General features: G+C 38.8%; 3 protein-coding genes across 3 annotated transcripts; all 3 read right to left on the bottom strand.

The window, feature by feature from the left end:
* Positions 1–2,097: 2,097 nt before the first annotated feature.
* LOC117418399 (gamma-crystallin S-1-like) lies at positions 2,098–3,183 on the bottom strand. The gene is made up of 3 exons (XM_058985350.1): positions 3,111–3,183; positions 2,533–2,775; positions 2,098–2,444 (listed from the first exon to the last, which is right to left on the bottom strand). Exons 1-3 carry the CDS (start codon positions 3,117–3,119, stop codon positions 2,166–2,168), a joined length of 531 nt encoding a protein of 176 aa, XP_058841333.1. The 5' UTR covers positions 3,120–3,183; the 3' UTR covers positions 2,098–2,165.
* Positions 3,184–6,517: 3,334 nt separating this feature from the next.
* On the bottom strand, positions 6,518–7,742 carry LOC117418400 (gamma-crystallin S-1-like). The gene is made up of 3 exons (XM_034926080.2): positions 7,602–7,742; positions 6,938–7,180; positions 6,518–6,849 (listed from the first exon to the last, which is right to left on the bottom strand). Exons 1-3 carry the CDS (start codon positions 7,608–7,610, stop codon positions 6,571–6,573), a joined length of 531 nt encoding a protein of 176 aa, XP_034781971.2. The 5' UTR covers positions 7,611–7,742; the 3' UTR covers positions 6,518–6,570.
* A 3,133-nt stretch (positions 7,743–10,875) lies between these two features.
* Positions 10,876–12,130, bottom strand: LOC117417926 (gamma-crystallin S-1-like). The gene is made up of 3 exons (XM_034030340.3): positions 11,974–12,130; positions 11,311–11,553; positions 10,876–11,222 (listed from the first exon to the last, which is right to left on the bottom strand). The coding sequence occupies exons 1-3, from the start codon at positions 11,980–11,982 to the stop codon at positions 10,944–10,946; spliced, it is 531 nt and encodes a 176-aa protein (XP_033886231.3). The 5' UTR covers positions 11,983–12,130; the 3' UTR covers positions 10,876–10,943.
* Between the last annotated feature and the right edge of the window lie 9,594 nt (positions 12,131–21,724).

Genomic DNA, 21,724 nt, shown 5'->3' with positions numbered 1-21,724 from the left:
AAGTTCACATTACTTAAATATGACTGTGAAGGTGCACACTTAAATATTATTCTATATGTTTGTATTATTCCATTTTCTTCAGATGGTCTTCGTGTAAACTAGGCAGGGTATCTGTGAGGGTCCAGCCATGGCGATTAGGCAAAAAAAACAGGAAATCAGACAGCTGTTGAAATAGTTAATGCTACTAAGCACTTTTATTTATTTATTTTAATAATCGGCAATTGATTTTACCCTGTTTTTCTCTCAATTTGAAATACCCAATTGTATTTTTAGGCTCAGCTCACCGCTACCTCCCCTGCGCTGACTCAGGAGCGGAGAAGACTAACACACGCTGTCCACTGAAGCGTGTGCTGCCAGCCGACCACTTCTTTTCACTCTGCAGGCCCACCATGCAGCCAGAGCTACAGCATCGGAGGACAACACAGTTCTGGGCAGCATATTGTGTAGCCCCCTGGGAGCTCCTGTCCACGGTCGGCAGTGGAATAGCCTGGACTCGAACCGGCGACCTCCAGGCTATAGGGCGCATCCTGCACTACACGCGGAGAGCCTTTACCGGATGCGCCACTCGGGAGACCCTTAAGCACTTTTATTTAACAAAAATAAAGTGAGAACAATCATTTTTAAACAAATAACAACCCATTGGAGCTGCTTCTTAAACCCCAGCCTCTACAGGACTGTGCAAGCAGGCCAGGTGCTGCCTATTACACACCTGCATCAGGTAAAACCAATTGAAGAATTCATTAATTGGGTCTCCAATTATGGCAGAGTGTTTTCTGCATTCTGTTCACATTCTCACATGGAAATGTAAGGATTTTAAATCAAAGTCCAAACCTCACCCTTTGCCGGGTTCCACACACACATTTAACTGAAACAATGTTAAACATTTATACCAAAAGCAAAAACGATATGACAATAGAGACAGTATGGTTGTGGATGTAGCTGGTGGAATTCTTCACATTTGTACTGCAGAATATGGGAATGAATGAAACAAGTACCGGTACAGCATAAGTTACAGTATTAACACAAAATGAATCACAAAAACAAACACTGTTTACAAATGAGGGTTTTTCACCCCATCACAGTATCCATTATAGAGGAAACTGAACAGTCGAGAAGGTGAGATGGAAAACCTTTGTTAGAGTGGGCAATAGAAGTACAGTGTATTGCATATGGGTTACTTTGCTATTTGCCATGTTTCTATCAACACTATGGAACCAGCCTGTAAAACTGTAGTATAGATTGTGAAATAACCACAGCCATAATATACTTTGAACAGTTAAAGCAGATTTTAAGGGAATGCTGTTAAAAGTATAGTAAACTGCCGTGACCATTCATGCTTTTGAGAAACCCTTCTCCTAGGGACAATGCCAACAGGGCAAGTGTGTACCGGGACTGCGATGTGTCAAAATAGACACTGATGTCCTTTATCTGAATAGAGAATTGGCAAGGCCATACAGCAGGGCTCTTCTTGTTCTGTTGGGGGGTAATAGAGGGCTCAAATGACTTAATTCCAGCACTGTTAAAGTTCTCTAACATTTAGAAGAGTAGTGGCTATAATTACTTGGATTCGGCTAAGTGACCACAAATTGCACCCAGTGTAGTTACTCTGCTATCCTATACTATGTAATTCATTATAGTGGTGAATGGTGAGCATCGGGGTCAACCCCGAATCCAAATTCATGTTCATATTTGAATCAAGTAAGAGCACCATTGCTGGTGTCAGTACAGGTTTGTGTCAGTGGAGAGGTTTTGACCAAGCAGGCTGCGTTTAACACATTCAATACAAACTGCGGCTGAAATGTGATTTTGCATTAAAACATGTGGGGTGAATCCCAATATGAAATGAGCAAGTAAATGCACAGTTTTTACAGTACAAGGTAAAAATGGCTAAAAGTCATGCAACAGCTGTTCAAACGTGGCATGTGAAGGAGGTGCTTGCTGTGCATTCTACTACTATCAACCAGAGCTTCACAGTTCTTATGATAACATTGAATTAGGAGCCTTTTTAATGGGCTGAGCACAGGTTACATATAATATTAACCAATTACTATGGCAACTGTGTAATGTTAGGATAAAAAAATAAAAAAGCTCAAGCAGTTGTGTGAATTTTAAGATTTTTATTTTAAACTTTCAGTGATACATAATTTAATTTGAACAATTTAGAGTTACATATAACTTTCCCTCATGCGCCTGAAAGAGCCAATCGTGGAGTTCATGCCGCCCCAGTCGCTGAATCTCCTGTATTCTCCAGGCCTCATGAAGTACTGTCTGCCCCTGTAGTTAGGCTGTTCATAGAAGGTCCAGTAGCCCTCCATCACGTTGCAGGAGTTGATGTCACGGTATCGGAAGCGGTCGTAGACATTAGGGCAGTCGTCCATGAATTCCATCATCTGGCCTCCAAAGTCGGGTCTCTCGTAGATTCTCATTCTGTAGTTTCCTGTGTACTAAATTTTAAAGAAAATATATATAATTCGAGGTTTTGCTTCAATACTATTTTTAATATATAACCTCAGATATCAGACTGTAACTTACGTGTGGAAACATACGGCAAGACCTAATGCAGTCGTTGTACCCCATCCAGCGCTGGTAGTCAGGATATTCCCCCCTGTTCAGGGTGTACTGGTAGCCCATGTAGTTTGGCTTTTCATAGAGCACCCAGTATCCGCTGTCCACTCGGATGGAGTTGCAGCGGCTGAAGTAGGAGTGCATGTCAGCACAGTCGCTGCTGCACTCATAGTGGCGCCCCTGGAAGTTCCTGTCTTCGTAGAAGATGATCTGAAAAGTTGAAACGAAAAGCAATGTTATTAGTGTGCTCCATGGCCTTTTATCGTGTTACTGAATGAAAAATGTTATAAATGTAAATGAGGTATACATTTAGAACAGTATCTGTAGGCATTGCAATGTGCCAAACCATACAAAATCCCTTAAAGTTGTGTTTCCATTGCCTCTGTCAATCACCTCAAACATCAGTCTTTGTATACCAGTTATCCATTTACTACATTTAAAAAGTGTGTTAGCCAGGTCATTTCATAACTAACTGACTGCCCCATCACATACTGTAAACATCCATGTTTAAGCAAATCTGAACACAGTATTCTACTCAAGTTTACCTTTCCCATGATGATGGTTCAAGTGCTGTTCTTCAGTGCAACTGGGGTCTGTAACTACCCTTTTATACATCTGGGTGAAAGCCATTGCTTTGTTATGTTAATGACTTATGTCTCCATGTCAGCACAATTGTTTCAGCTTTTACTGTACCTTTGTTACAACGCATTGAAGTTTTCCATTACACACTGCAGAGCTCAATGAATGCAGTTTGTGGGGCCGCTCTGCAAACATCACACAAAGGAAATTGGTCCTACTTTTTAAAGAAAATGGTGCATCAGGTTTTTAGAGAAAACAATTAACAACAATTTGAAATGTTTAATTTAAAAAAATGTGTCTTGTTGAAATTGGCTGACTGCTGAGAATAACGTTGCATAGTTTTGCTTGTTGCTGTGCATCTTTTACAATGAGGCGGGACTATAGGAGAATACTGGATATTTTATACAGTCCAGCCTTGTTAATCTAAACATATTAATCAGTTTGATGTTGCAATTACTCAACTACAGATTCAACCTCTGATATTTTGTTCTTGTCATTTTTGTAAAAATCATGATAAAATGTTAAACTCATGATTACAGGCGCAGTTTTTGGAGAAAAAAAAAAACTGTTGAAAAACCTGTTTAAAATACTTTTTTGAAATTAAGTGAGAACAAAAGGATTTTTATTTTATAGTCACATGATAGCAAACTCCATTAAATCTCTAAGTGAACTTCCGTCACAAACACATGGGGCTGTCAGGGGGTTAGGAGTTGAGAAGGGACAGCCTGGAACCAAGATGGCCACTGTTTGCACAGCACATGGTCGTAGCATTGCTTGATTGTGTAAATGTGGGAGTGATTGACTGATTGTTTAATTGTTTCATTGGGTAAATGATTGAGAGAAAAGTGTGTAATGTGGTCAGGAGGTGATTGATTGAATAATGAATTGTCAATCAACTCCTGGCCACATGGAATGAAAGGCAGAACAATGAGTGTTTGAGAGCATGTGTGTAGTAGAGGAGCGGGGAGCTAGGAGGGAGGAGGGAGGAGTGGAGGAGGGGATGTGAGGAGTGTAGAGTCAAGAGTGAAGAGTGAGGAGTGGGGATCGAGGACCGGAGAGTGGGGAGGATGGGAGTGAGGGGTGAGGAGTGAAAGCCTGTGTGAAGTGTTTGTGGAGTGGTTTTCCCCAACGTGATAGACTTTCTGTCACTTTTATTCGGAACGCTTTAAGGCCTTTGAGTCAGACTTTTGTTTGTTAGGTTTTTCTGAATAAAACAAGATTTTTTTTTGTTCGTGAACGCAACCGTGTGCTTGTTTTTGTGAACCCAACCATGTGCTTGTTTCTGTGAACCCAACTGTGTGCTTGTTTCTGTGAACCCAACTGTGTGCTCGTTTCTGTGAACAGGAACCCCTGGATACTGTATTAACAGGTACAACAAGCTCTTTTGAACTTGACAATGTCACACTATATATTATTCTAACCCTTTCAATGTCCTGGTCAATAGAGCTCCACTCCTAGTGCAGTACAGTAGCTCGATTCCAAATCCAGAGCAGTGAATTGAATATGTATAGTTCTACAGGGATTACACAAATATGTGTTTCTTGAGTAATTTCCCAAAGGGAATTTATCAGTTATTAGCAAAGTCCAGGAGTTATTTATCACAATGATACACCTTGTACAGCAATTAAATTACATAAAACAATACAAATATATTTACCAAGCATCAAAAGAAACTTATCACTATTATAATGCATTTATTTTCGAAAAATCACCTAATTAGTGAGACAGTTGATTGGACGCTGGATATGGAGTGATTTCAGCTGTTGAATTGCAAGCTTGAATAAAAGCAATAAAGAAAATCACGGAAAAAAAACAATATGCCACATCTGTCAAGAGAGCAGCGCCTTCGTGCAATCGGCATGTTGGAGGCTGGACTAGGGCAGCGTACTGTGGCTCGCCGTCATGGGTGCTCACAGCCAGCAATTTCAAACCTGGTGAGACGGTATAACCAGACACCCTCTGTCAATGACAGGCCTGGGAGACCAGTTGTCAATGACAACTGGGAGACCAAGAGTCACAACACCTGCCCAAGATCGACAGATCATTTTGCAGCATCTTCGTGACGTCAATTGTTAATCAGCACAATAAAAAGTCACTGCACCTGCTCTAAAACAGAGTTTGTCATTTTTCGATCACATCTAGTGAATTTTATCTAAATATAAGTGATAAGTTTCTTTTGATGCTTAAATATAACTGATATGTTTCTTTTGATGCTCAGTATACATGTGTTTCCAAAAGAAACAAATGTTAACATAGTTTAATTCATTAATTTCATCTTCCTTTTAATAATAATAAATATGATACATGCATCTGTATTATTATTATTTTAGCAGACACTTTTATTCAAAGCAACTTACAGAGACTTGGGTGTGTGAACTATGCATCAGCTGAAGAATCACGTACAACAACGTCTCACGGAAAAGACAGAGTGCAAGCAGGTTAAGTGACTTGCTCAAGGTCACGCAGTAAGTAAGCTGGGATTTGAACCGGGAACCTCCAGGTTACAAGCCCCCTTTATTTAACCACCTGATCACACAGCCTCCTTATTTAAAATGTATTGGAAAGAGGGGACTTGATTGAAGTCTTTAAAATCATAAATGGTATAGATCGTTAACCCAAGATATTACTTCACATTTAGCACAGAGAGAGGAACAAGAGGGCATAAATGGAAAGTACATTTTTTTACACAGAGACAAATGCATGGAATATCCTACCAGATGAATTAGTATGATTTAAAACACTGGGCACATTTTTAAAAAGACTAGATTATTTGATTTTAAATTAGCTCCCCCCCCCCAGTAGTCCAGAATGGTGTTGCTAACAAGGGACAAGCCTCGATGGGCCAAATGGCCTTCTATCGTTACAAAACTTTTCTTATGTTCTTACTGAAAACACTAGGCTAAAATCTGATTTTAAAGTAACTTACAACCTAAACTTACAATGTGTTCCTATTGTAAAATAGGTCTGCTTTTATAAAAGTGTCAATATTTCTGTATGAGTTGCTGTTATCTTGACAAAAATGATAGCAGTCAGAAGCACTCGGAGGCTGACATTGTCCCCATCCCTGCTTTATAGTAAGACCTCTTAGGTCATTATCTGCCAAGTAAGGACCTCCATGTCTGTCATTAATGCTTAACTCATTTCTTGGTCACAGATTATGTATATACTTAGATGGGTTTAAAGTAAATACACTACTTTAATATACTAGAAATGCTCTCCATTGTTGAGTGAAAACATCCTGGCTTCGGCTTTGCTGCCTTCCTCAAGGAAGATAGATGATATACAGTATAAACTCTTTGATGTGTGCAGCTGAGAACATTCTTCAAGCAGAAAATTGTGTAATATTTTCTAAGTAAAGACAAAGAATCATGTCTGAATTTTAACATTTTTATTTAAAACATTTTATACTGTTTTATGGGATGCATACTAATAATAGCTATCCCTCATGCGCCTGAAAGAGCCAATCGTGGAGTTCATGCCGCCCCAGTCGCTGAATCTCCTGTATTCTCCAGGCCTCATGAAGTACTGTCTGCCCCTGTAGTTAGGCTGTTCATAGAAGGTCCAGTAGCCCTCCATCACGTTGCAGGAGTTGATGTCACGGTATCGGAAGCGGTCGTAGACATTAGGGCAGTCGTCCATGAATTCCATCATCTGGCCTCCAAAGTCGGGTCTCTCGTAGATTCTCATTCTGTAGTTTCCTGTGTACTAAATTTTAAAGAAAATATATATAATTAGAGGTTTTGCTTCAATACTATTTTTAATATATAACTTCAGATGTCAGACTGTAACTTACGTGTGGAAACATACGGCAAGACCTAATGCAGTCGTTGTACCCCATCCAGCGCTGGTAGTCAGGATATTCCCCCCTGTTCAGGGTGTACTGGTAGCCCATGTAGTTTGGCTTTTCATAGAGCACCCAGTATCCGCTGTCCACTCGGATGGAGTTGCAGCGGCTGAAGTAGGAGTGCATGTCAGCACAGTCGCTGCTGCACTCATAGTGGCGCCCCTGGAAGTTCCTGTCTTCGTAGAAGATGATCTGAAAAGTTGAAAAGAAAATACATAAGGATAGAATTGCCTCATTTGATTAAATGTGTTGTAATTGTACATTGCACTTTCAGATAACACAATCAATGTACATTTCTTTAAAGATGTGTTCTATTACCTCTTATAATTCTGTCTAACTTTAATAAATGTCATCCTGTTTGGGTAAAGCATTTAGAAAGGTGGCTTTTTCAGTAAACAGGGATGAAACATGAAAATTGATACCAGTTTTCCATTACAGCATCCAAGGATGGTATAGACCAGGCCATGAGACCCTGAGACCCAGAGATGTACAGTAACTTACTGGTTAGCAACTGACTACTTTGAATTATTATTTATTTTTATTTTTATTTTTTTACAGATTCACATCCCTCTTTTAACACTTCTTGGATCCACGGTAATTAGCTCAAGTTTACCTTTCCCATGATGGTGGTTCAGGTGTTGCTCTGAAATACAACTGGTGTGTGTCACTTCCCTTTTATATGTTTGGCTGAAAGCCGCATGCTTTGTTATGTTAATCAGTACAGTCCCTTTGTTACAACCCACTAAAGTGTTCCTTTAAACAATGCAAAGCTCGACGCATGCAGTTTGTAGAGCTGCTTTTCCAGACAAAAGACTAGATTGTCAGTACTGTAATTCTTCATAAATTACACATCAGCCCTATTTTTCCAGCTCTTACCATACCTTTGTTACCCTAAAGAGGTTCTTTATACAGTGCAGAACTGCAGTGCAGCAGTTTGTGGGGCTGCTTTTCAAACGCCAGACAGAAGACACATGTATAAAGAAGATGGTTCAGCAGGGTCAGCAATGAGTGTTTCATGAGAAACATTGCGTCTGTTTAAAAATTACCTTATTGTGGTGTAGTGCATTTGACATTTCTGGCAAAAATATAGTACGACGGTACCACTAGTGCAGAGTTGAATAGGGAGAATTGTGTTTTTCTTTAGGCAGTCGTTTCCACGTGGGAACAAAGCTGTCATTGTTAACTTACATGGTTTAAAGTATTGTATTTAAATACACTTTCAATAAAATACGGCTCAATGTATAAACTCTCATGCCAATTAGATAAATTGCAATACTTGTATATTTAAGGCCTATCCTTAAAACCCATAGTCACTTTAATTGCAGGGGAAAAGATAAAAAAAATCTCAGCACATTATTACAAGCATCGTCACCATTAAAAAGGAAGTTACCATGAGCTTCAACCTTCACCAGTGCCATAGCTTCATGAAAACCAGACACACACTGTGCAAGAAATATACTTCAATCAGACATCAATTATACCAGCAGTGTCAGGCTCAATGCAGTCAACAATGAACATGCGAATTCCCTAATAATAAAGAAACACACCCCTAAAAATGAAAGCTGTAACACTTTTAGGAATGCTGGTGGTACGGTATGTGAAAATATTTAAAACAGGGTGACTGATGTCCTGCTGCAATTGACACACCAGGAATAGACAGATCACCATCAGCAGCCCAAGCACCAACTTTAATATCGAAGTTAAAGCCAAGGGTTCAAATAAATATACCTGGGGCGGTTCTCCTATTAAGACTATCAGAAATGTTTTGGTCCACATTGCGATCAACATAAGTTATAATGACATGGAAAAAACGTGCCATAGAACTACATGATCGACCAGCAGGGACTGGATTTTATTTGTTTAAATTAGGGTTACAAAAACTGGTTTTCTGTTAACTGTGCGTAAACCAGACACAATCAGTTAGCTCCAGTAAGACCACGTAAACACTATTTATCTAAATTGTACTGTACTTTTATTAAACAGCTTCAATGCTAATTGTACTGTACTTTTATTAAACAGCTTCAATGCTAATGTGGAAATTATTTTTTTCATTTCCCAAAGGAGATGGCAAAGCGTATGATGAGTTTTTCACTCAGAAAATATTTGAACAATAGCATTTCACAAGGGATGTGATAAGAGTGTGCGTAGGTAGGATTGAAAATGAGAGGAAACAAACACCAAAGTGACCCTTTTTCTGATGGTGATTTATTTAAAGTTTCAAACTCTTCTGTGCATATCTAGACTTTGTCTGCCTCTGCCTTGTACTTAACACATGTGCTGCTGTGGCTGCTAGGAAGTCAGGCATTCTACAGTACATATATGATTAAAAATCGATCTAATACTGGGCCACACTGTAGGCTTGCAGCTTTCCTATGGACTGGCTGATGAGTGTACCTGTCCTTTAGAACAGCACACTGTAACTGTATCCTCTTGTGTTCATATTTAATACCGTGCTAGTGAATGTACAGTATGCTTTGGATGAACAGGGAGGGCACAGTGTAGCTCTGCTGAATACACAATGCTCAGTTTCCAGTCTGCACTGCACTTCAAGCGGATTGTGTATGTATTGATTTAAGGTTTTGTTTTCACATTGCAATTCTCTTGTTTTCACGAGAGTATTGGAATGACAGCAATCAAAAGCAGCAGGGCCAGTACTTTTTTTCATATTTGTCCTCAGATCGTACGAGGAAGTTGTCACTGGAGGTGGGCGGGGCTAAAACGGAAACGCATTTCTGGAACTAACTTTCACTCATAAAGCGACCAGAAAATGCTTTAATGCTTAAACAAAGATTTAAATTCGTATTGTGCAAGATTTCATATTATTATTAGTTATTTAAGGATTTCAATTAATTGTGATGTGGGTCCATGAATTCCATCATTTGGCCTCCAAAGTCAGGTCTCTCATAGCTTCTCATTCTATAAACATGTGTTTTAATAAATAATATTAATTAGCTATTTCCAAATAAACATATAATATATTTTAGGAAGTGTTAGGCTACAAATTAGTTAGAAAACATATGGCAAGACCTAACGCTGTTGTTGTACCCCATCCAGCAGACACACTGGTAGTTTGGCATTTTTATAGAGCACCCAGTATTTGCAGTTAATTAGAACCTGGACTAAACATTTTAAAAATATAGCCCAATCATTTTTTATGCAGTTCCAAGTGAAACTGACAAAACAAAATGTTTGTCTGTCAGTACTTCTGATAATTTCAAATGGAGTTGCTAATATAGAGCACAAGTCTATTTTCAGCAAATTAATTAAATAATCTATGTGTATGTGTTGTCAGCAAATAATACTGAGTTTTGTCAGTCACCTAACTTCTGGACACAAGTTCTAGAATATACGAGCAATGCTCTACTACAAACTCTTTTCTTGGTCACAATTCAATGGGGTTAAAATACAGTAGTTTAAAATTACAAGAAATCATGGAAGATAGAAACGTTTCCTAAAGTTTTATCATAATAACTATCTGTGATCAGCGCAGCTAAAAACTTTAATTCTTCAAGAAGCAAATTGTGTAATATTTTTTAAAGCAAAGACAAAGAATCATTTCAGAATTTTCTGATTTTTATTTTAAACGTTTTATACTGTTCCATATGATACAATACTAATAATAGCTTTCCCTCATAAGTCTGAAAGAGCCAATCGTGGAGTTCATGCCGCCCCAGTCGGCTAAAAGTCATGCAACAGCTGTTCAAACGTGGCTTGTGAAGGAGGTGCTTGCTGTGCATTCTACTGCTATCAACCAGTGCTTCACAGTTCTTATGATAACATTGAATTAGGAGCCTTTTTAATGGGCTGAGCGCAGGTTACATATAATATTAACCAATTACTATGGCAACTGTGTAATGTTAGGATAAAAAATAAAAAAGCTCAAGCAGTTGTGTGAATTTTAAAATTTTTATTTTAAACTTTCAGTGATACATAATTTAATTTGAACAATTTAGAGTTACATATAACTTTCCCTCATGCGTCTGAAAGAGCCAATCGTGGAGTTCATGCCGCCCCAGTCGCTGAATCTCCTGTAGTCTCCAGGCCTCATGAAGTACTGTCTGCCCCTGTAGTTAGGCTGTTCATAGAAGGTCCAGTAGCCTTCCATCACGTTGCAGGAGTTGATGTCACGGTATCGGAAGCGGTCGTAGACATTAGGGCAGTCGTCAATGAATTCCATCATCTGGCCTCCAAAGTCGGGTCTCTCGTAGATTCTCATTCTGTAGTTTCCTGTGTACTAAATTTTAAAGAAAATATATATAATTCGAGGTTTTGCTTCAATACTATTTTTAATATATAACCTCAGATATCAGACTGTAACTTACGTGTGGAAACATACGACAAGACCTAATGCAGTCGTTGTACCCCATCCAGCGCTGGTAGTCAGGATATTCCCCCCTGTTCAGGGTGTACTGGTAGCCCATGTAGTTTGGCTTTTCATAGAGCACCCAGTATCCGCTGTCCACTCGGATGGAGTTGCAGCGGCTGAAGTAGGAGTGCAGGTCAGCACAGTCGCTGCTGCACTCATAGTGGCGGCCCTGGAAGTTCCTGTCTTCGTAGAAGATGATCTGAAAAGTTGAAAACAAAATGAATTCCATAAGTGTGCATAAATTGTCTGTAGCGTTCATCATATATATAACTATGGAGTATTTTAAAAGGTGCTAGGCTTAAAAGGTACATAAGTTAAACAATCCTTACTGAAAAATGTAATCTTAGTAGAATGCCTTCATCTCCTACTTAAACAAACAGGTTGTATTCAGAATGTTTGTGTGGCAGTTACACAATTCAAGCCGCTGATGGCTAAAGACCGCAGAGGTAATAATCTGAACATTTTTTTCCAATAGCAGACTCTGGGGCGCACAAAGTTTGAACCTGCTAAACCCTATTTGTTTCAGCTTGTCAGAATCTAAACTATTGTTATTACAGTTTACACTGTATTATTCTTTAAACAGATTTGCATAGATCCAGAGTATACTATCAGGGCTTACCTTTCCCATGTTTAAGGTTGAAGAGGTGCACTGAAAGTCCACAATTATCTGCAACTTCCACCCGTCAGTGGCTTCCCTTTTTATACCACAGCTTGAATGCCATTAGCTTCATTATGTCCCAGCGCAGTTTTTTTTTATCAGCTTCACCTATATCTTTGTGTCACTGAAATGCATCTTTATGCAATGTAGAACTTACACGCATGCAGTTTGTGGGACTCTTTTAAAACACGGGACAATAGACTTTGTGTGCCAGTTCATATCACTGCTGATCTAGCACTGTCAACCAGCTGGAAAATGCTGCCTCTGCAGAACATACACGTTTCAGATCGAATGGCTGCAGGTCACTCACAGGTTAAAGGTCCAGTAAAATTTGTTCTATTCCTTTTTGCCTTTGCACTTGTTTCAGAATAGAGCCGTGAACGTTACATGTGTGGCATGAGCTGTATAACACGTCAAATATTATTATTATTATTTATTTCTTAGCAGACGCCCTTATCCAGGGCGACTTACAATCGTAAGCAAATACATTTCAAGTGTTACAATACAAGTAATACAATAAGAGCAAGAAATACAATAACTTTTGTTCAAGCAAAGTACAAGTGTGACAAACCACAATTCAATAATACAGCAGATAATAGTGATAGTTACATCAGGATATGATTAAATAGTGATAGTTACATCAGGATATGATTAAATACAAAGTACTACAGGTTAAACACTTGGCAGATTACAGTATTCTGAAGTACAAGATTAAATGCAGTAAAATAGGGGGCAGATAAGAGCAAAATAAAGCACATTTACATGAAGGGTGATAGTGTCCCAAGATACAAACAGAGGAGTTCTACAGGTGCTGTTTGAAGAGGTGAGTCTTAAGGAGGCGCCGGAATTTTGGTCAGGGACTGGGCAGTCCTGACATCTGTAGGAAGGTCATTCCACCACTGCGGAGCAAGGGTGGAGAAGGAGTGGGCTCTGGAGGCAGGGGAGCGTAGTGGAGGTAGAGCTAGTCTTCTAGTGCAGGCAGAGCGGAGAGGTCGAGTGGGGGTGTAGGGAGAGATGAGGGTCTGGAGGTAGCACAAAGTCAAAGCAGCGTCAGTCTTATCAGTAAATCAAAACAATGATAATGTGTTTAGTTGTTCAGATTTTGGCCTTTCTCTGACCTCCAAATTTCAAGAGCAAACAGTTTTCTCATTGGCCCACAGTAGGAAGCAATTTAATGTCTCAGCGCTCATCATGCTGAAAACAAATTGCTGCTGTGGCTAATCCATAAATGCACACAACGTTTTATCGAAAGAAGTATGCCATGAATTTGAAATGATATGCTATATATGTATATGAGTTCTGTACTACACCTTTTGTAATGACATTGAGATCTAGGTGTTTTTGCACAAAGGTAAAGACATATTTATTTTCGGTCCACAAACTAGACAGTGTTCTCCCAGCCTCTGGGACTTTCATTTGTGTTGGAAAGCTTTAACAAAATATGGCATGCAATTGAACACATGCTCCCTCTAGTGGTAATACACAGTCTTACAAGGTACACCATGAAGGGTGCAGTTGAATAACAGGATTAGAAAAGTACACATATGGATGCTTTTCTGTAACAATGGTCTAGATAAATAGATAGATAAATAGACATATTTTAAACTATTATAGAATCAGCCTGATTAAAACTAATCTTGGTAATAAAGATTTATTACAAAATAGCAGTCGTCCCTGTATATTTGATATTTTCAACCGTCATTTTATAAAACTTGTTATGAGTGAGGAGAGTCTCAGTGCATGCAAGCCAAGTCGTTGCCCCTTGAGAATGACTTGATGCATCATGAAAGCCTCATGAGACCTGTAATGCGAACAATATGTTTATATATGTTTCCTAATGTGCTGTCAATCTTCCAACAATACTGGCAGCAGTATAATAATGTATATCTGAGGCAGCACGCCAAGCCTATAGATGGCTGCACAGCATGGACTCATTTCCATTTTCATGCCTGATTAGGGCCCAATTCAATTACCGCTTAGCTGGGGGAAAAAGAATTGTGGGAAAATGTAAATTCACACAATAAACAAAGCAAACATAGAAATGGAACATGGATTATTTTTGTATATTCCTAAAGTCTCTCTTCTTAGTGAAAACAAATTAAATGTATTTTTATAAAAAAAAATCACGGAACAGGAACAAGGGCTGCGAGGAATAAGCCCTAGGACTTGAAAATAGGAATTATTTGGTTATGACTTTACGGAGGTGACATGCTTTCTTTTTGGCTCGTGGAGAGCCGCCCTCACGGAGGTGAGACTGAACCAATCCGCCTCCAAGGCTGGGAAGCAAGGATAGAGGATACATTTGAGAAGACTAGAAGTTGCTCAAACTAACAAAGCATGCCTACGCTTCAGGAGATCGGCACGGCCGACTGCCGAGAAGCGGTCCGACAGGAATTGTGAAATTAGAAAATTAAATGAAAAAGGGGCCAGAGAGGAACACTGGCATAGGTGAAAGCAAGGTGCTAGTAAGGAATACAGGGTTTCCCTCTGGCTTAGGGAGAGCATGTATGCTGGCCCCAGGGGGAACAAGTGATAGGAAATGAAGATTTGAGAAAAATGCAGGGTTGCCCCCTGGCTCAGGGAGATACTGCCCTGTCGGAGATGAGACCGAACTCCAAGGCAGGGGGGCATGTATGCTGCCCCCAGGGGAACCTGGAATAATAGAGATTGATAAGATAGATTTGGCTGGGGGTCCCCTCTGGCTCTCGAAGAACCTTCCTCTCGGGGTTCAAGGCCAGCTCGGCTGGGCCTAAAGTTGGAAATGAACGTCACTTGCCCCGGAGGGAGACCGTTGCAGAGGTAGCCATGTGCTTTGGAGGAGGAGGGGAAGAAGGTGGAAAATGAAAAACAGACAGAGAATGAGTGTTCAGCCCATAGGGAGGTTAATTGATAGACTGGTTAACTAGGGAGAAGCCCCTGCACCTGCCCCCTGTACAACACCCAACGGTTACAAACAAAATAAATGAATACCTAAGCAGGAGAGAAAGTTGAGTCAACATATTATAAAGCTTTCAGGGTTTTACAGTTATCTAAGTTGGAGGCAAAGTAGAATTGTCTTTATAATGTTTAGGCTGAGGATGACAAAATGAATCTACAATACTATAGCTGCCTTAAGCACAATAGGGAATTTGGACACTGGGCTGCTGAATGTTTTAATCTTCCATTGAAACACACTGCAAACGGTTTGGTCTGCCAAGACTACCACGTTGGGAAGAGACCCATATATTTAAAGATCCTCCTCCTATTCTTCCCTAAGCCTGCTGCTTCCTCAGTCCCTGCCAGCTCTGCTGTTCTATCAGGGCTGCCAGACGGCCCCAGCGAAAGCACTGAATTACTGCCAGAGGAAGGGGTTGTATTCGCTGGAACATACATGCTTCTGATCTACTAAATCTCATGCTCAGAGATAATTAAAAGCAAAGATACACAGACATGCATGCTTGAAAAAAAAATGTGTTGTTTAAAATGAAAAGTTGTTGCTGTGTACACTATATATTTAAAAGTTGCTGTGTGTACACTATATATATAAAAGTTGCTGCTGTGTTCAGTATATATTTAAAAGTTGCCCTGGCCATTCGACAAACCAAAGAAACGATAAGAAATGATTTTGATCAAACATGTAGCTCTCTGGACTTCATTGCAATAGAGGACTGTTTCCTCAAATCCCTACAACACCTCAAGCAAATGTAATCATTCGCTGCTCTCCCTATAGAAATGGGCCACTGCTTTGTTCTAATCTCAGAGTCACGTCAATGACAAGTTCTTGCACACGGGTGTATTTAATCTTTTACCAGCGAAGACACCTTTACTTCAGTGTTTAAAAACAAGGCCAGTGCGAGGAGCAGACAGAATATCAGATACATCTGTCAAGCAAGCTGGGAATTCAGCAGGAAAAAAGCTGTTCACGCATCCCCCTACCATGTTTAAATATATAATCACATCTGATACAACATTTTCAAATCTGTCATCAAAGTAAATGCGTTCAGACAACAGTTAGTGACAAGCATGTCGAAGAACTCACACTTATATATGCAGGCTGTATCAATAATTGATTGCATTCCCCAACCAGAGACCAGGTGCCTGGGATAATGAAATACATGATTTTAAAACTAAATAATAGACTAAGGTTGGCCCCATTGTTGTGAGGAGTTATGAGTTTGATTGATTGACTGAACATTTCACTTCATTCCCAGTAAAAAGATCAAAGACGGGCTCTTCTATTTGCCCAAGGCCACTTGCAATTTATTTAGAGACTGTGTTCATATCCCAGCAGGTAACAACATTGGACCGGGACACTCTGGATAATCATCGCTTTGAGGCTTGTTTGATTTTTTCTGGTGACTAGGGACATACCAAATAAGACTTGTTTTGTTTTTTGTTATTAAATTCATTAAAACGTTAACCACTCAAGAGCTGGTTTGTGACATTATCATCCCATGCTTAATATCTGTTTAGTTGTGCTGTGCACACATGCAATACAGCTTGTGTTGACCTATCAAAACATTACAGCAGCCTTTTGGAATACCACAGGCCAATATGCATTATGTTGAGCTAATTGATATTTTACAGTACAGTATATTTATCTTACTGGATGCAGTAGTGTTAATATACTCTCTGCAGAGAACAATATCTCCCCTTCTTGCCTTATATAACATGTCTTATATATTGCTTTCCATTATTAAAAATGCTTCTGTATGAAAGTCAGAAACTATAATACTGCAGAATGCTCCAATTAGATCAGTGAGGCTAGGCTATCTGATTTGAGTTGACCTACTAATACAACTTCTCACCACCCAATCCTTCGCCATCGACAGCCAATATTCTTACCTATTTTGGAAGCATTTAAAAAAAAAATTTGTGTTATTTGTATTTCTTTTTATTTGCTTAATGCTGTTTCTCTGATGTAAAAGGCTGCTTTATTTTGGTGCTGTGTTCCGTTAATGAAAATGATACACCATGTAGCTCTTGTTAAACTTTGTTACTTTTTTCATTTTCTTTTCTTTCTTCACTTACTTTGTCAGTAATATTGTTTTTAATAAAACACATCATTTACGTTATTGCTTGTCTTTATGGAGAATTAGGAATTTCTGATGGATTGTGGACGTTTCTCTGACTCTTTACCTATCTAAAAAATGTCAGGGTAGTATTTGGATTACCTGACAAAGGAAAATGTCTTTTAATAGGCAGATTATCTGAGTGTGTGTGTGTGTGTTATCCTAAGTGTGTGTGTGTGTGTCTTTAAATGACAGTAGTATTTAACACTTTAGTGGGGGGAAAGGAGACAGCAGTTCAGAAATACAGTCTTCAAAGGCTTCCATATTAATCAGAGGATATCTGTTCCCCTCAATGCATTCACATGAAGATGCTCTAACCAGAGGTATCCTTGAACCCACGATTGCTGTGGTTCATTCATTACTTCATTCTCAACCCAAGATATTGCATCTGCAGACCTTGTGAGCTGACAGGCTTGGTACAAGCTCTCATAGTGCCTTGCTGACCTTCTTCAGGAATGCTAACTGCAGGTCAATACTTAGTGTTCCTTAGAGGTCTTTTACACCAGTTCAGATCAACTGAATGGAAACCCCTGCTTCATTTAATGGTATTTGATTGCCTTATTCCACAACTAATAATTTACACTTTAATTGTCTTGAGTTATCGATCTGAGTATATAATACTCAAAATAAATAAATACATAAATAACCCGACCTAGAAACCTCCCTCCGGATCTTAAACATTACAATATTTGTGAGGAGCAAATATTTATTTTCTTTGGTGGATTCCACGTGCAGCAAGATATTGTTTCATGTACGCATACTGTAGATAAGACAGTAAAAAAAGAATAGCTGTGTTAGACTAAATAAATCTGATGCAAACTACTGTATGCAATAAAGTTCTTTCAGTTCCTGCACAAATAAAATACAAAATACAAAATACAAAATACAATAGTCAGTAGTTTTGTTCAACACTAGAGGGCGCTTGAAGATGTGTTATTCACTGGCTCTAGACTGCTATCTGCCTCAGCAGCCAATGCATTCGCCCAGGTGAGTGTAAGATGGGAACACGGCATGATGCTGTGAGGCTACAGGGTATGCTTATAGGCATGAGCACAACGAGCTATGCTGGTGCTTTCATGTTTTAAGCTGTAGAGTTTATTTCCAAGCATGAGAATGTATTTATTTATTTATTTATTTTCTAAACATGCAATACTCTCACTGAACCCTAATGGCCGTCAACACATTAAAACTAACCACTTCCTCAATTCAATAATTACATTCTGTATTGTTACTTTAAAAGAATCATTACTCTAGTGGTCGAAGTTCACATTTACATATTAGCATTTTGATGGAAATTTGGGTCACACTTACATTTAAAAGGACAATAAAAAGAGAAACGACTGTTACTAATAAGGCAGTGATCTGAATAGCGTCTGTTTCTCAATAATACACTGTAGTCTGGATTTGGTTAAGGTTATCAGAGAAATAAAATGAAAGAATATAGAAGTGTTTTGCACCGTGAGGCATATCTAGCAATCCACAATTCCAGCTTGACCATTATCTTGATGTGTTTCAGATGACCAGACTAGTGCCTCAGTGCCACTCTAGTTACCAATGTGGGTAGAAACAGAGCTGTGTGATGAAATGTGAGATAGTTAGACTGCCCTGGCTCATTAAACTCTTCAATCTACTGTACATTACTCAACTCTATCAGACGTTCAGTGAAATTAGGGGCGTTTATGCTTGTGGCCCAAGCTTTAAGATAAACCTACCACTCTATTGTTTAAATTGTTAACAGATAGCATCAATGATGACATTTCTTTTTTTCTTAACAGGAATATGATTAGCAGCAGCTGCACATTTACAATAGAAGCAACCTGTGATACCTGAGAATTGTTGAATCCCAGTGCCAGATATAACAGAAAGTGAATTAGCCAAAGATAATGAGTGTGTTTAATATGCTGCTGAACATTTAGAAAATGACTAGATGATAATGAAATAAATCCTTATTGTTTGAGTAACGGTATACACCTGTTACCAATAATTTGGATCAGACACCACTCTGCCAGGGCAATTTTCATTGATTTCACTGTGTTGTAATTGATTTATTATCCAGCAGGTGGCACCGGTGTATGTATATTTAGTTCTGGGTGTAACTAAGGACGTCCCATAGTGACAGCCTGACCGACTTTATCTACAAATTATTAAGCTACCAAGTGGCTGTGAAGTGATCAGTTCAGGTTCAAATCTTCCTTTAGGTTGATAAGAGGGTCACATAGAAATGAAGGGATTGTGTAAAGGTATACACGATGTTGGGCCTGATAAACATAGGCACCTGTACAGAGTAACAAAAGCAGCACAGTCGTTGCAAGGATCCGCTTTGTGACCGACCCACCCGGCAGCATGTGTCACTAAAGGTAACAAAAATGCATAGAACTGAGTGCAGCCTGCTTTAACTTTAACTCTCCGTTTCAATTCAATGTGAGAGGTTAGTTTGCTATTGCCAGTAGCTTCTCACAGAACACACAGCTCTGTTTGATAAAGGTTTAACATTTGACAGTTCATTCAGACCAATAGGCTGCTGTTTCATGATGAGTAAAATACAGTACAACTGAAACAAAAAATATTGTTGATGCCTATCAAAGCCAGCCTTGGCCTTGCCGACCAAGTGCAGTATCAGTGAGGGGTTTTAGCACTGAAAGGATTTTTTTTTCTTGCTTTATCCAAATGAATGATCACTCTTCTGGACAGCTTGTGATGAATCGCCGCTCGGGGTCGTTGTGAGGGGTCATTGGCGGGCGTCCATCAGCGGTAGGTTTGACTGCAGGTTTGATGAGAGGCCACAGACACACAGTTCTTCAGGTAATTCAAGTGAAGACTATTATTATATCTCATGAGTTATATATGACTGGGCTCCCTTCTGTAACAGTATCCACCCTTGACATTAGAATGTCATGTATTAGTGTTATTTATACACAAGACCTGGAATTAGAGGGAAAAATAACCACTCAAGCATTAGCTGCAATTTGCTTTTTAATATACCCTAATGTTTTTAATATAATGCACGTTTTTCAACTTGTTGATCTATTTCTGTGTGTTATACACAAATGGTACACTATATCAGAGGTATTCTAATGGTATTGAATGTGTTCTTTATATTCTAATGGTATTGTTCTTTATAGGCTAGTATACAATTCTGTGTTCTATAAGAAATCATGCCTATTTTAGACAAGGTGCGTGTTATACACTGGGGGGTGTTATATTCTAAATATTACTGTTAACAAAATCTAGTTTGCAAGTTTTCTAAATGATGCTGTTGTGGTGGCAGTTTTGTTATTGTTATTTTTCACATTAACAATATTTGTTGGTGTTGATTTACATTCATCAGTATGTTTTAGCATCGGTTTCTTGGCCCAGCTATCAAAATACAGAGTCCTTGGTCCTTTTGTAATAATGATAAAGAATAGTAATATAGCCTTCATGTTTTTATTGGCTGCTGATGCTCTTTTGTTTTAGAAGCCCAGGGTGCTTGGTTGGGGTGCTTTTTGTCTTGACACAGTCACACCCCCACATTGAACTGATGCTTAAAGCACGGGCTTAAGAAGAGCAGACAAGCCTTTCTATCGGCAGTTTTGTAAAGGAAAACACCCCGAAGAACTGCTAATGGGTGTCCCCTATAACTCACATTGAAGAAACACACACAGACGGCACGTTTACAGAGCTAATTCAAAGCTCGTCTGTAATGATTTGCTTTATTTTATACTGATTTCTATAGAGTCAATACCATCTCACGGGCTGGGTTGAAACCTGCAGAGCACCACTACGGTAGGATGGGTAGATGGTAGAGCCCTACTGTATATGTATGTATGAATATATATGTGTGTGTGTGTGTGTGTAGATTATACAGTATTTATAGTTGTATCCTCTCCCTGATGTGAAACGGACAGTATCAAACATTTCATCACAGGAATCGGTGTGTTACAGTAGCTGCATTATTTAAGCATTGTGTATTTAAAAGCATATCTGCATTTTAGTGACACAAAGCTTTAGAGTGACAATGATAATAAAAAGTTATATTTGATCTATAAGCCTTTTCAGGATGCGTTAACTATAACTGCTGGCAAGTAAAATAAACACATAAATAAATCAAGTAAAGTATGTAATCAACACAGACAGCGTTCCATTCCCCATACTATATCATGTAGCGCTGCAGTGCCACTTAGAGATTGTCTTGAAGTGTATGGAGGCAATTGGCAGTAAAATACTGTCACTGGCCAAAAGGTATGTGATAAACAAATCTTACCACGAAACGTATTATTATTATTATTATTATTATTATTATTATTATTATTATTATTATTATTAATATTATTATTATTATTATTATTATTTAGACAGTAATTTACAAACTCCGGGTTATAATTAGACTGGACTTGGACATTAGAGGCATTCCTTTCACAATGTAAGCTACTTTTTAATTTTTACTTTTGTGGGGTTACAGTTTTTTTGTGTTTTTTTTTAAAAACAAAAAATAACACACTCTGGAAAAAAAAAAAACAAGCTGTCATCGAATGCAAGAGAGCTAACCCACTTCCTCCAGCTCTGTATTTATTCAAAGCATTTCAAACAATGATTGACTGTTGTCTTGTGCTCTTAACCCAGGTGGGAATTACATTCTAGCAAAGGGATAATTAGACACTTCATTTGTGGAATCATTTTAA

This window comes from Acipenser ruthenus, chromosome 13 (genome assembly GCF_902713425.1).
Source record: "Acipenser ruthenus chromosome 13, fAciRut3.2 maternal haplotype, whole genome shotgun sequence".
NCBI lineage: Eukaryota > Metazoa > Chordata > Actinopteri > Acipenseriformes > Acipenseridae > Acipenser > Acipenser ruthenus.
The sequence above is the reverse complement of the archived record's forward strand: the minus strand, read 5'-3'. Positions and strand labels throughout refer to the sequence as shown.